We start from the raw sequence: 16,111 nt of genomic DNA, 5'->3' as shown, positions 1-16,111 counted from the left end.
ATGGTAGTTGTATTGTCTGTTTGTACCAGGAGGGACCAAGTCTGTAGAGATGGAGCCAGAGACTTGATAGCAAGATGGACCGCTCTGAGTTCGAGTAGATTGATGTGATATCCTTTCTCGAAGTCTGACCATAGCCCTTGTACCTGCAGAGGGCCCATATGCGCCCCCCAACCTTGTAGAGAGGCGTCTGTGATCAGAGTCTGCGTTGGTGGGTCCTGATGAAAAGGAACTCCCTTCATCAACTGTGTCTTCTTCATCCACCACCGGATGGAATCTTTTGCAGACTGTTGAAGATGAATTCGATCCTCCCAGCATCCTGTCCGCTGTTTCCACTGATCTTCCAGACACTGCTGCAGAGGACGCATCTGCAAACGTGCGTTTGGCACGATGAATATGCACGATGCCATGGACCCCAGGAGAGAGGATACTTGCCGAACTGTCGGACGTGCATACTGGAGGAGAAGCGTGCACTTCGCCTTGATAGATGACCATCTCTCCTCCGAAGGACACACGTTTTAGTTTTCTGTGTCCAGTTGTGCACCCAGGTAGTGGATCTTCTGGGTGGGATTCATTATGGACTTCTTGTAGTTGACTTGCAGACCCAACTTGAACATGAGTTGGAGGCATGTCGCTAGATGCTCTTCTAGTAACGATGGGGATGAACTCTTCAGAAGCCAGTCGTCTAAGTACGGATATATGAAAATCCGTCTCTTTCGAAGCCAAGCCGCAACTACCGCCATACATTTTGAAAATGTTCTGGGAGCTGATCTCAGGCCAAAAGGGAGTACTGAGTACTGGTAATGATGAGCCCCTACTTGGAACCTGAGGAACTTGCGATGCTTTCTCGATATCGGAATATGAAAGTAGGCATCTTTCAGATCGATGGAGCACATCCAATCCCCTTGGTGTAATTGAGGGAAGATCTGATGAAGAGCCAGCATTCGAAATTTCTCCTTCCGAATGAATTTGTTCAATCGTCTCAGATCCAGAATAGGTCTGAACTCCGTAGCTGGATCTTTTTTCTGTACGAGAAAAAATCGAGAGTACAGGCCTCGACATCTCTGATGAGATGGTACTGGTTCTATGGAGTTCTTCTTCAGAAGGACATTCGCTTCCTGTTGCAAGCGCTTTATATTCCACTGAACCATCTTTAGAGGATGCCTGACAGGAGGTGGCTTCTTGAATCTCAAGAGGTACCCGTTCTGAATAATACTCAGCACCCATCTGTCCTTTGTGATCTGTTTCCACTCGTACAGATACCACACAATACTTCCTCCAACCGGAGTGGCACACGGTTGTGGAGGAAGCATCCGTTCATTGTTTTTGAGGCTGCTTGGTAGCAGAGGATTGCTGCCTGTTTCCATTGCCTCTGCCTCGTCCAGGTCGTCGCTGTTGGTATTGCGACCTCTGTTGATTCTGGCCTTGATTTTGCGAGGGTCTGTTGGCCCCTCTGCTGAAAAGATCTTTTGTCAAAGGGACGAAAATTACCCCGACGTCTAAATTCTTTTTTCTTTTCAAGGCCAACTGCCTTCAGAGTGTCCAACTCCACTTTCATCTTAGACATTTCGTCGTCAGCATGAGATCCAAACAGAGTCGAACCATTAAAAGGTAAATTCACCATTTTCCTCTGAGCCTCTGGCTTCAGTCCCGTAAGGCGAAGCCAAGCAGTACGTCTAGCACAAACACCATGTGCATAGCCATGAGCTGACAGATCCGCCGCATCAGCAGCCGCACTTATACTCTGGTTAGCCACCAATCCTCCTTCTTCCACTATTTCTAGGAAGTCCTTCTGATCCTCCTTAGGAAGTTTTTCTGCAAAACGAGCTACTGAGTCCCAGAGCAGACGATCATAGCGGCCCAATAAGGCTGACGCACTGGCCACTCTCATGACCGAACCTGAGGTGTTGCACATTCTTCTCCCCAAGGAATCCATACTCTTACTATCCTTTTCAGGTGGAGCAGAAGAGGTAGATGCCGCAGAATGTGCTTTTCTGACTGCCGCCACAATAAGTGAATCTGGAGGCGGGTCAGAACGCAAAAATAAAGGATCTTCTGCTGGAGCCCTGTACTTCTTAGCAATCCTAGAAGGACCAGAGCCCACCGTGGCCGGAGTTAAGAATGTTCTCATTGCTGGTTCTATCAAACCGGGCACTAACGGCAGAAGAGGTCTACCAGTCGTCTTGTGATGCAGGGTTTCAAAGATGACTGACGTTGCTATTTGAGGAACTGCCATCTTGATCTTGTAATTATTCGCCCCACGACACAACACATCATTAAATGTGCCCAAATCATCCACTGGAGACACTCTGGACGGAGGAGTAGATGAGATTGTGGGAGAACAGTCTCTATATGAAGATCTTAAAGAAGACTTAGACGACGTAGAAGATGGTGAAGGAGTTCTACTCCGCCTCTGAGGAGTTGCCGATCACTGCCTCCTTCGTTCCCTTGAACATGATTTCTCTCTCACTAAGGACCTCGAACGTGATCTTCTATGCAGCTCCGTCTAAGGGACCGGAGCCCTCATCCCCATCAGTCCTGCATCTGGACACATCTTCCAATGTCTCAGGCTTTCCAGCCACCTCGGAGACAAGTTAATAGGCCGCCCTACACGCTCAGGTGAAGCCTCAGGTGACACCTGCACAATATTCAGTCCAGTAGAAGACTTAGAGGCTCCGGAAACTACACTGTGCTCAGAAACCAATGAGCCAGATGGAGTCCGTTGTCTGGGGACCAATTGTCTGTCATCCGACACCTGCCCTGAGGTTGAGCCCGAATGAGCCACCACAGACGAGTCCTGGTGCACAACCTCTTGCCCCACCGCAGACCTGTCATCTTGTTGGTCTCGCGGAGAAGACGTATGTTCTGGACTGATGTCTGACCTCAACAAAGACCGAATTGAGGTCCGAGAGGCTGGTCTGGATAGTCTTGACGCCGACCCATGTTCAGGTGAGGGAGACCTAGACACTCTATGCTTCGAGCCCGAAGCAAACTTCGACATCGACTTATGTCGCGATGGAGACCTTGATCTTTTCTTTTTAGGTCTCGACGTCGAGTCCTTCGACGCCGTCCTATCTCTCGACGTCGATCTCTTCTTCGACGACGTCGTAAGTCTATCCTTCGACGTCGACACTTTCCTCGACGTCAACACACCATCCTTCGACGTCGACACACCATCCTTCGACGTCGACACACCTTCCTTCGACGTCGACGCACCTTCCTTCGACGTCGACTCACGAGTCTTCGACGTCGACCGTGGCGCCCCCGACGTCGTCTTTACAGCAATCGACACCAGATGTCTTGACGTCGAGAATGATTTCGACGCCGACTGTTTTCTCGACGCTGAACCTTGCCTCACCGCCGAAGTCCTCGACGTCGACGGAGCCCTCTTCGACGTCGACGGCGATCTGGATCTCGACGTCGACCGCACCTTTTTTGACGGTGACGCTCCCTGGAGTAGATTTTTCTTAGTTCTACCTCCTGGAGACGCTGATCTTCGACGTTTAGGATAAGAAGATGGCTTAGCAGATTATAATAAGCCCTTGGAACTCTTCTCACCACGGTTTTCTCTCTCCAGAAGGCCCAGCAACCTCATTTTCTCCCTTTCCCTTAAAGTTCTACTAGAAAGGTTGAGGCAGTGATAACAATCTTCCACCTTATGAGAAGCTGGAAGACACACCACACAAACAGAGTGTGGATCCGTTTTTGACATCTTCTTCCCACAGGAAGGACATTTGTAAAATAAAGGTGGCATTCTGACTAAAAAATCACCAACAGTTAGTCAGAACAAGATATAAAAACACCACCAAAATACTCTTTTGTCAAAAAAAGGTAAGAAAAACCAACTTCTGACAGAAAAATACTACAAATGAGCAGAGCTCAAGTTCCAGGTTCCTCACAGAACAAGCCGGAAAAAAGAACTGACCTAACTGTCACCTGTGGTGCATGATGGGAACAGAGTTCTCCTAGAGGCCTTAACCCCTTCAGTGCTGCGCGAATTTCGCTGCAGTGCTGAAGGGTCATAAATCAAATTGACTCATGACGGAAATGTTCCGTCATCAGCACCGGAGCACCGACGCTGATGACGGAACCGTTCCGTCATGAGCATGCAAGGCGTTAAAGGCAAAGTGTGCAGATTCTCTGGGGCCTTAAAGGCCGGGTGCCAGTCTGATTTTCTGTACACAGGCAATTTTTCATATGCAGCCTTTTAGGCTAATAACTGTTTACAACAGGTTCTTTGATGAAAATAAAAGTTTTTTCATGGTTATGAAATGCATTTTGGGCTCATGCCTGTATATTGCATTTATATACAGCATATTTTCATGCTTCAGAACGTGTGTAATGTTGGCTTTATTAGCCTATGTATATATGTTAGGCTGCATATTATGGTTATTATACATGTATATGTGTATAATTAGTTTAGTACTATGTACTTTTTGATATATTTACACATATATATGTATATTGTTATGTGTTCCGGGTTCCCGCTCATGGGCGGAGATAATTCAGTGCTTATGACTATTAATGAGTATCCCCTGGAAGAGAATTTCTTTTCCACAAATGTCAATCTGGAGTTGGGTATTTCTCCAGCAATCTTCAGCAACATTTTCGGATCTTATTACTTGGTGAATTGTGTTCCCTGCGGTGTATCCTCTACCTCTATGAGCATCTTTAATAACATGCACTGTCGCCATTGGCACAACATCACACGTACTTCATTCGCACATTTCACACTAGCCACTGTAATATACACACCACATTTGCACTATTGACATACACACACTCGGACATGCACAATGTACAATCACACCATTAACACAATGTGTATGCACACCATTCACACAGCAGATGTACACACTCAGATTCCTTTCAGGCCATTCAAAACAGAACCCACAAACACTAATACAATGTTAATTTTTGCACCAACCACAAAACACATTCGCATACACAAGTCATACTAACACCATTCTTACACCTCGACCTCCACCATAATTTCCACTTTCTAAGTGGTTCTGTTATTTTTGTCTTCTGTATGCAATAAAGGGGCCGTCATGTTTTAAAAATAGAAATTTGTGTTCATCTGTTTATTCTCTGCCTTTTGTAACAAATATTTGAAGCAGACCTATGCACCGACGTACAGAACACCTTCTCTTTAATGTACCTTATTTGGCAAACTAGGTAAGAGAAGATTAAAACGTACAGCTTTGCTACTTTCTTTATCAAAAAAGGTGACGTATGCAAAACTAACCAACTCAATAAAAGTAATGCGGTTTTTTTCAAAAACATGAATCCAGAGCAGTTTCTAAAATGAACCATTTTGGTCTTTTTCTAAATGCTAATTGAAGACATCACTATTTTCCCCATTTAACTGTGATTTGAATCTGTCATTAATGAGAATGATCTGTCCCTAACAATAGTTCCTATTGGGAAACAGGGTTTACAACGTGGGCTGAGCCACGCGTGATGCTTCCCTGCAAGCGTAACCATGCTTGCCTGAACCACACATCTGCCTTAACCACACATATGCATGGTTAAGGCAGATATCGGTCTAGTGTTCAGAGGTGCTGGGAGAAGAGTCGAAAGTGGAAGGTCAGGACGCAGATAGATAAGTGGGACTGGGCCGGGTTTGTTTTTTTTGTTTCTTTTAGGGGTGGGAGAATCAGGGTATTATTTGGAAGGGGGACTGAGGTTTAGGGCTCAGGGCGGAGGAAGGGGTTGGGGTAGTGTAAAGGGCAGTGCAGGATATGTTTTAGGACTCAGGGCAGGGGAGCTGGGGTCGGGTAGTTTACGGTTGAGGGCAGGGTTCTAGGCTTCAGGAAGAGGGAGGGGTAGTGTTAGGGCGGGATAGGTTTTAGGGGTCAGGTCTGTGAGGGTTATGGTAGTTTATTTAATGGGGGGCAGGGTTTTAGGCCTTGGGGAAGTGGAATGGGCTGGGGTAGTTTAAAGGACAGCACAGGGTATGTTTTAGTTCTGGGGGGCTGGGGTTTGGGTAGTTTACGGTAGGGGGCAGGGTTTTAGGCCTCAGGGCGGGAGGAAGGGTAGTTTTAAGGGGCTAGGCTTTAGGCCTCAGGGTGGGGGATGAGGAAGGGGGATAGGATTTTAGGGCTTAGGGCGGAGAGGGGGTAATCTTTCCCATGCATACCCCTTTACCGATCATGCCTTTACCACAAAATTGCGTGGTAAAGGCATGCGTGGTAAAGGCATGAATGGTAAAGGAATGCATGGTTTAGATACATTCGTGGTTAGGACAGCCTAGTAGAGGCACATGTAGTTTAGCCATGCGTGCCTGTGTCATACAATCATTCCTATTGTATTCTTAAAGAGCCTGTAAACAGGAACCAAGGACATACGGTTTGGATACACCCAGTCAAACGCCTAAATCCTTCTGTGGAGTTCCTTTTGGCCACATTTATCGTCCTTCCAGTGCAGTACAAACCGAACATTTTACATGGTTCAGAAGGATAGCAGACTTTCTGACAGTAAAAAGCACAAATGTGTGAAAATTATTACAAACTGAAACTAACTGAAAGGAATAGGCAATATATATATATTTTATGTGTACATCACTCACCTTTCTGTCCTTCATTCAGCTTTGTAATATAGTCAGCATATCTTTTCTGCTTTTCTGGATGTTTTGCAAATGGCTGGAAGTCGGAAGAAGCATCTGATGGTCCCAAGGCAACCCCAGGTGACTGGATGTCTTTTTTTTCTTCAGAGGCAGACTGGAAACGGCTTTTCAGGGCCTGAAGTGCCAAATCCTTTGCCTTTGCTTTCTGCAGTTCTACAGTCTGTTTCACGTCTTTAATCCGATCTCTGTCCTTCTCACTCAGAAGCTCTAAAACGGAGGAGGGACCTAGAAAAAACAAAGAAATCAATCATAGGATAATCAAAGGGCAACCACATTTATTGTATTATCACACACATGAACAAGGTTTTTATTATTAAATGGCTTTTAGCAATTTAAACATAAGCTAAACATCGTTTTTTATTAAGGATGATGGATGGAAAAAAGTCTGATCACTTGTTTATTATATGTGACGTTCCACTGAGGAGGTCTCCCAAACAATCCTAGGAGAAATGAAGAAACGTAATTGAGCCAACATTCGCATTCGCCCTCCAACAAACATAAGTCCTCTAATTACAAGATATGCTTGGACTAGATTAGGTCCACTTTGGACAACATGGCTCCGGCCCCCTTTGAAAACCCCAACGTTGACAAATAAATCTGTTCCTATTTCTAGCTTGGCTACCTTGAAAACTCAGATATGAGCTGTGGAGTAGCTGTGGGAATACACTTACTCAAAAGAATCCCTCCTCTTAAATAAACCAGTTTTGAATACTTAAAATTAGAATTGCGTAAGGCATTCTTTTCAAATAGGTCTGATGCTGCAGAAAAGACTCAGAAGGAAGTTTGTTTTGCGCAGTATGCAAACTTGGCAACCCATTATTTGGTTACTGTACCTGCCATTCCTCACAGGAATTTGTGATTCATTATACCCCTTACTAACTAAGAAAGCAAAGAACATCTGCAAAGAAATTCAGATAGCAGGCTATAGCAGTGTTCCTTGTACCCTGTTACTAGACTTGAATTACTGATCCTAATGTCTTTTCCCCCTGAAGTCTCGGTCTGGTCCCGCTTACGAAAACCTTCAGTCTGGCCACAGCCCATTCCCTCTGTGACATATTTCTTCTCCATTCAAGGAAGCAGTGGAGTAGGCATTGTTTAAAAAAAGCTTGGCCTAGACCCTGCTAAGCTGGCTTGTTATTGTACCGCACTGCTATTTTCAGAGGCAGGCTAAGGAGACTCACGTAGCCAGACATCTAAAGCCTTTTAGGTGCAAAAGACATCCATCTTGGAAGATGCACAGGCAGGCTTTTGTCCATATCTGAGAACAGAGTTAGTACTAACAACCAACCTGCAACATTTACGGCTGTTAGTGTATGGCGGGGGTGACCCTACTTGAATTCTTCCCGATCTGTCAACAGCATATGAGACTACTGCCTATGATATTCTGAAGGGCATGCTAAAAAATTGCATCATGGTCACTACGTTTATCAGGCTAGCATACAGCTAGCTGTGCGGCTGCGTATGGTGGCTCCGTACGGCCACCATATTGCTCCAGTGTCTATGTTGAGCCATTAGCCAGGCTCATTACTTTCCATGGCAGTTTCAAGAGGGTTTGATGGAGGTTTGGGATCACTTAGGCAGATGTCCTCATCTGAAAAGACGACTGTGAAAAATAGGGAGAGACCATCACGGCCTATGGACCTTAGAAGTGTGGCCTGCTGAAATGGGTTCATGACCAGTGCAGATGGCAAAGAAAGCAAGAGTCAAATTTGGATTTGATCTCTATATTAGGACCCAGACCAATGCAGTCACATCAGCTGGCTGTCTTTTTTTATCAAGCAGCTGAAGTGCATACTTTAGCCTCTGAAAGAAAGGAGAGTAGATACTTCAGCTACCATTGGATCACAGCTGGATTAGTATCTCGAGTTTTTCGAAAGTCCTAATAAAAAACATGGTTACTTGCCTGCAGGAGTAGTTTTGCAGCTTCAAGTGTTGTCTGGTTTCACATGCTGTACATTCTTCAGCCATCTAGTGGCTGGGTCTAAAACTGTGCCCTCTTTCTTTTTTGTTTTTATTGTGGGTGTCGTCATCGACCACTATTTGGTAGTATGTCTGTCCCCTGTGACGTTGAACGTGCACCCGGGAAGTTACTATACATGGTAGTGAGATTCTGATTCTTATTCTCCTTTGAGACTTATTGGTGGTGCCTGAACGCCTTCCTTTTTCTGTATTACTGACCTTGTCTGTTAGACCCTTATCATTTCCATGGAGGATGGCAGTTCACATGTCAATACAGGAAACTCTTCCAGCTGCAAAACTACTCCTAGATGTAAATAACCATTTAGGTTTTAAGTGTGAATCTTTTCTGAATTCACATCTTGTGCCGTGATTTTACAGCAGTATTTCCAAACCAGGGCTAATGGGGAAGGGTAGGTTAGGGGTTGAAATCAATTACTCAATCTATCAACCAGGATTTCTAAAACGCGGCCAATCAGTCGATAGGGTATCCAGGCACTTGCAAATCAGTGCGTGTTTGCAAACATGTGCTTTAGAACCTTCTGTCTCACCTGTGCTTTTCCCTAGGCTGGAATGTCCACACTGTAGCATTTCTTGAAAGTATGTATAGAGGACCATGCTTTACATACGTCTTGCATGGAGACCTCTGACAGGAAGGCAAGTTTTGTGCCCTTTTACCTTGTTGGATGAACCCATGGCCTCTTCTTGAATGTCACTCCTGCTCTGTAGTAACATGCTTGTATTGTTTGCGCTAGCCAATATGCCACCGTTCCTTTGGACACAGGTGACCCTCTGGTAGCTGGTGCAAAGGACTGTAAGTGCCCAAATTTTGCGTTCTTAGTAGCCATGCTGCCAGTATGAGACTTACTGGTTCCGGGTGTCATATCTGTCCCTTCGGCATTATGAGGAGGTCTTCACCGTGTGGTAATTTTATTACTGCCCCTTGAGACATCTCTATTAGGTCCAAAAACCAAGTCTGTGTTACCTACTGTGGCACTATCAAGAGTATATGTCCCCTCTTGCTTGTTGAGGCGGAACATTGGGGTTGTGTTGTCTGTCTGCACATGGACTGTTGTTCCCCTTATGTGGGCATGGAAGGCCTGGAGTGCTAGGAAGACAGTAATCAGTTCCAACACATTTATGTGTTTTACTGCTCCTCAAGGGTTCCAAATCGCCTGATTTTGAGGTGTCCCATGTGTGCCCCCTCACCCTGTGAAGGGGAAGATCCGCGGTGATGGTCACTGTTGGAGTAGTGTCTTGAAGGGTATCCCTTCTTTATGTGCCGATACTTTATCTCCTTCTGCTTGTGTGACAAGCAATAGATCATACCACCTCCCGGTTCACTAGTACCATTTGCTTGAGAGCCACCCCTGTATTAAGTACATGTGTAATCTGGCATGTCAGATGACCGGTATGCAGGATGCCATCATGCGCATTAGTTTAATCAGTTTTAACTGTCCATGATTGTCTCCTCTAGTAGAGGAGAGTTTGTGCTTTCAATGCAAGAACCCTCTTGTATACTGGGGCTTTGCTTCTTTGAATTCAATGTTGCACCCAGAAACACTTTCTCCAGTTCTGGTGCTGGCGAACCCCAGCCTGTGAATCATTAGCATAACTGTATATCACTCTTGCATTGTTTTCATAAACTCGCATTTACTAGCCAACCGTATAGGTAAAGTTATGTGTGGTTCCCCCAGCTCCTTAAGTATGCAGCCACAACTGGCAGGCACTTTGGGAACACCCTGGGTGTGGTTTTCATCCTAAATGGCAAAACAATAAATTGGTAATGTACCTTGTCCACGACAGATCTGAAGAACTACTTATGATTGCCTCCCATTCCCCAGGAGCCTCCCTATTCTTTCATCCAATAGTGTCTCCCTTGTGGGGGGTGGTGGGAATGACTGAGTGAGTTACTTGGTTGTAGACGCAGAACATCTCTGGGTATGACATCTTCTCGTGCCCTGTAGCAATACGGTTCTTGTGATGCAGAGGGGTGTTGTCATTGTGGCGTAGCTGCTTGTCAGTCGTCCGCAGGCGGGCTGAATTCCGCTTTGGTGTATTAGTCTGGAAGGCGCCCTTGTCTGTTGGCCTTCTCGCGGAACTTGGCCCTTATTTAAAAGCCATTGCTCATGTCATCTCATTATCCTTCTTTAGCTATTGGAGGGCCTCATCCACTGCAGGACCAAACAGATGCTTCCCTGTGAACAGCATGTTGATCATAAGGAAAATGCTACTTACCCAGTATGCATCTGTTCTTGGCTTATAGAGCTGTAGAGTAATATGCTATGCATAGATCGCCATCTAGTGTTGGGTCCGGATGTTTGCACTTTGTTTTTCTTCAAAGAAGTCTTTCCAGTCACAAGGTAGGTGACTCCTCCTTTCGGTGATAGTGCGCATGGGCATCAACTCCATTATTAGATTGCTTTCCCACAGAGGGTGATAATGGAGTTAATAAGAGATCACCGACCGACCCCTGCCCACACCACATCTTCAACAAAGCCGACGCCATCATCGCACCCCATCTCCGGGACATCATCAACTCCTCCTTCCACACCGCCACCTTCCCGGAGAGCTGGAAGCACGCCAAGCTTACCGCCCTCCTGAAGAAACCAACGGCGGACCCCACCGACCTCAAGAACTACCGTCCCATCTCGCTCCTTCCCTTTCCGGCCAAAGTCATCGAAAAGACCGTCAACAGACAGCTGGCCGCCTTCCTCGAGACAAATGGATCCCTCGACCCCTCGCAGTCCGGGTTTCGGGCCAACCACAGCACCGAGACCGCCCTAATCGCAGCCACCGACGACATCGGAACCCTGATCGACAACGGGGAAACAGCGGCCCTCATCCTCTTGGACCTCTCTGCGGCGTTCGACACAGTCTGCCACCGCACCCTAGTGAAGCGCCTCAGCAACATCGGAATCCGAGAGAAAGCACTGGAGTGGATCATCTCGTTCCTCGCCGGAAGAACCCAGAGAGTTCGCCTCCCCCCGTTCAGATCCGAGGCCACCGAAGTCATCTGCGGCGTACCACAAGGATCTTCACTCGGTCCAACCCTCTTCAACGTCTACATGAGCCCCCTCGCAGCCATCGCACGCCAACACGACCTCAACATCATCTCCTACGCCGACGACACCCAGCTGATCCTCTCCCTCACCAACGACCCCACCACCGCCAGAGCCAACCTACACGAAGGGATGAAAGACGTCGCCGACTGGAAGAGGAGCAGCTGCCTTAAACTGAACTCAGACAAGACGGAAGTCCTCATCCTGGGATCATCACCCTCCGCCTGGGACGACTCCTGGTGGCCCCCGGCCCTGGGCACCGCTCCCAAACCAACGGACCACGCACGCAACCTGGGCTTCATCCTGGGCTCCTCCCTGTCGATGACCAAACAAGTCAACGCCGTCTCGTCCTCGTGCTACAACACCCTGCGCATGCTCCGCAAGATCTTCAGATGGATCCCCACCGAAACTAGGAAGACCGTCACCCAGGCACTCGTCACCAGCCGACTGGACTACGGGAACACCCTCTACGCCGGAACCACAGCCAAACTTCAAAAAAGACTCCAACGCATCCAGAACGCCTCCGCACGACTCATCCTGGACATCCCCAGACACAGCCACATCACCGGACACCTGAGAGACCTGCACTGGCTCCCCGTCAGCAAGAGAATCACGTTCAGACTCCTGACCCACGCACACAAGGCTCTCCACGACCTGGGCCCCAAGTACCTCAACGACCGCATGATCTTCTACACGCCCACCCGCCAGCTACGATCAACCAGCCACGCCCTCGCCACCGTACCACGCATCCGCAGAGCCACCGCCGGAGGAAGATCCTTCTCCTACCTGGCAGCCAAGACCTGGAACTCCCTCCCCACCTACCTTCGGCGAACCCAGGACCATCTCTCCTTCAGGAAACAGCTCAAGACCTGGCTGTTCGAGCAGTAACTTTCCCCCCCCCCCAGCGCATTGAGACCCTCCCGGGTGAGTAGCGCGCTTTAGAAATGTTGTGATTGATTGATTGATTGATAAGAGTAATAAAAGGAGATGTCCATGAATGCATGTATCTAAGTAAGATGTTACTGCAACAGGTACAGGTACCCGGGGTGGTGGGGGAGGGCATATGACTCTACTGCTCTATATGCCAAGAACAGATGCATACTGGGTAAATAGCAGTTTCTGTTCTCGGCATATGAGCTATAGATCATATGCTATGCATAGAATATATAGCAGTTATCTCCCAAAGTGGTTGCTAACCTTTATCTGTTGCAGTGGTTTGAAATAGTTACATAAAACTGCCTGGCCCACTCTAGCTTTATGTCTTGCTAACACATCTACACAATAGTGGTTTGTGAATGTGTGAGGTGTAGACCATGTTGCAGCTTTGCACATGTCATCTATGAGTATATTTCCTAAGAATGCCATAGAAGCCCCTAGTTTGCGTGTACAATGTGCTCTAAGGGGAACTGTTAATGTTTGTTTTGCTTTTGCATAGCATATTTGCATGCACTTAACGATCCACCTTGCAATACCTGATTTTAATATTGATTGCCTTTATGTGGTGGAGCAAAAGCAACAAAAAGTTGCTTAGTCTATCTAAAAGATTTTGTTCTTTCAATGTAATATAGTAACACTCTTTTTACATCTAAGGTGTGAAAAGCACATTCTGCCACAGAATCTGGTTGAGGGAAGAACACAAGCAACTCAACAGATTGGTTGATATGAAAGGCAGAAATGACTTTAGGTAGAAATTTGGGGTTAGTCCTAAGAACCACTTTGTTTTTGTAAAAATGGTTCTTCTACTGTTAGTGTCTGAAGCTCACCCATTCTCCTTAGAGATGTGATAGCTATGAGGAAAGCTACTTTAAAAGTGAGCAAATTGCAGTTCACATCTATGCAATGGCTCAAAAGGCGGACCCATGAGTCTTGTAAGAACGATGTTGAGATTCCACACTGGAGCAGGTGGAAGTCTGGGCGGAATGACTCTTGAGTCCTTCCATGAAAGCCTTAATAGCAGGCACTCTAAAAAGAGACAAATGCGGTCTGTTCTACAGATACGTGGCTATCGCAGCAAGATGTAAGCGTATGGATGTATACGCTAAATTGGAACGCTGTAGATGTAATAAATAAATTATGTTTCGGATTGAAGCGTCAAGCGGATTGACTCGATTGTTATTACAGTAAATCACAAACCGCTTCCATTTTGTGCATAGCATGCCCTTGTGGTAGGGCGTCTAGCTTCTTTGATGATATTCATGCAATCTGGGGGAAGATTGATGTAGCCAAACTAAGATTTCAGGTGCCAGATCACAAGGTTGAGATGACTGGGATCAGAATGCCTTTTTCCTCCATGGTTCTGAATGAGAGATCGGGAATGAGATGGACTCTTTGGTGGGGAACTACTAACAACTCCAAGAGGGTTGTGAACCAGGGTTGACTGGCCCATGTGGGAGCAACTAGGATTAGTGTCAGGGAGTGCTGTTTGAGCTTCCGAACCACTAATGGAACGACTGGGAGAGTCGGAAAACCATAAGCAAATATCCCTGACTAGTTCATCCATAGTGCATTGCCTTTCGACAATGGGTGTGGATCCCTGGATGCAAAGTTTGGGCATTTTGCGTTTAAGTGTGTAGCGAACAGATCTATGTCTGGGAAGCCCCACATCTGAAAGAACGGTGGAGTTCCCATTCGTGGATCTGTTGTTGTTAACGACTGAGCAGATCAGCAATGTGGTTGTTTACTCCTGGATAATGTTCCACAAGGAGAAATATTTTGTGAGGTATGGCCCATCTCCAGATGCTCTAAGCTAACTGTGGGAGCTCGGAGAGTGTGTCCCCCTTTTTTGTATGTAGTACATTGCTGTCATGTCTGTGTGAATTAGGACAGCTTTTCCTACTAGATGAAGTTGAAAAGCTTTCAATGCTAGAAAAATTGCTAGCAGTGCTAGATGGATTATGTGGAGTTATTTTTGTTGAAGAGTCCACATGCCCTGAATGGTATATTTTTGCAGATGAGCTCCCCAACCAGTGACTGAAGCGTCTGCTGTTAGCACTATCTGTGGAATCGGGTCGAAGATAAGCTGCCTCTTCCACCACTGCAGAGAGCGAGGAGTGCGGCCGTCTACCAACATTAGATCTGATAACTGACCTTGAGCCTGGTTCCACTGACATGCTAAGCATTCCTGGAGGGGACGCATTTGGAGTCTTGCTTAAGGAACAATTAAAATGCAAGACACCATCATTCCTATCAATTGCATGAACACTCGAGCTAGTAACGAGTGTTGTGACTGAAACTGAGAGATTAGAGTCTGCATGTTAAGGATTCTGACTGGGTTGGGACACGCTAGAGCTTTTTGAGTGTCTATAGTGGCTTCTAGATATAGTTTAGTTCTGGATGGTTGGAGATGAGACTTGGTGAGATTCACAGTAACCCCAAGGTCGTGAAGCAGTTGGACTGTTCATTGAGTGTGACGTAGGCATCTTTGCTGCGGGCTGGCTTTTATGAGCCAGTCGTCTAGGTAAGGGAAGACGTGAATGTGCTATCTTCTTAGATAAGCCGCAACTACAGCTAGGTATTTGTTGAAAAACATGGGTGCAGTAGTTACTCCAAAAGGAAGGACCTTGAATTGATAATGTTGGCCGTCTACCAGAAACCTGAGGTATTTCTGGTGAGCGAGGGGAATGGGAATATGGAAATAGGTGTCCTTTAAGCCCAGGGTCATTCTCTGGGCTTGGGTCAGTATGATAATACTCCCAAGGGTCAATGTCCTGTGGCCTATCCTGATCTTCATCCTCATACCCGTCATCCTGTGGGTCAGGTGTAAGTGGTGGTGAATTTGATGGTGTAATAAGTAAATTGGGTTCAGTGGGGGAAGGAGGGGGAAGGGTTAGAGCCCACACTTTTGCTTTTTAGAGGAATGTGGTAGTCCTCTGGCTGGTCTATCTTCTGGGTTTTTTAAGAGTGGCATAGATATGTCCTGTATCAGGGTTGATCACAAGTTTTTTCTGCTTCGGATCCGAAGGCGGGCCAGTGTATCTTTATCTTTAGTTGTTTGCTTTGGTGTCGAAGTTTTCAGCTGCAAGCCTTTTTGCATCTGAGGTTTCGGCTTCAAGTCTTTTGGTGCCGAAGGTAGAGTCTTCGGCAACGGTGTAATTGTGACCGTCACATGTTTGGATTTGTGTTTCGGTGCCGAAGGTATTTTTTCGGCACCAGAGTGATGCCTGTTTGAGCCCGGGCCGGAAGGCTTCTTGTTATGTTTCGGAGCCGGGCCCAACGGCGGGCATCGGAAACCTTTTGTCGGTGCCGACCTTGGCCCCAAGGCAGAGGAGGGACCGGAGCCTTTGCCTTAGGTTGTTGAGGGGGCAAAGGGGTGTCTGTACTTACAGTACGTTGACCCGGAGTAACTTGCTCCTCTTCTTCCATGTCCGAGTCGACTTCGGACATGGAGAAATGTTGTTCCTCTTCGGCTCCTTGAGCTTGCTGTTCTATGTCGGAATCTTCCCCGAAGAAGTCCAGTGCGGCGCGGCCC

The 16,111-nt window shown here is 46.8% G+C and overlaps 1 protein-coding gene across 2 annotated transcripts in view; it reads right to left on the bottom strand.

Annotated features, from left to right (window-relative positions):
* Positions 1–16,111, bottom strand: part of GPATCH1 (G-patch domain containing 1) — a 282,152-nt gene that overhangs the window by 139,041 nt on the left and 127,000 nt on the right. For both annotated transcript variants that reach the window (XM_078668539.1, XM_078668540.1), the window contains exon 11: positions 6,569–6,850. In XM_078668539.1, the coding sequence (XP_078524665.1) occupies positions 6,569–6,850 (282 nt within the window). The remainder of the gene's footprint in view (positions 1–6,568; positions 6,851–16,111) is intronic.

This window comes from Lissotriton helveticus, chromosome 12 (genome assembly GCF_964261635.1).
Source record: "Lissotriton helveticus chromosome 12, aLisHel1.1, whole genome shotgun sequence".
In the NCBI taxonomy this organism is placed as follows: domain Eukaryota; kingdom Metazoa; phylum Chordata; class Amphibia; order Caudata; family Salamandridae; genus Lissotriton; species Lissotriton helveticus.
The sequence above is the reverse complement of the archived record's forward strand: the minus strand, read 5'-3'. Positions and strand labels throughout refer to the sequence as shown.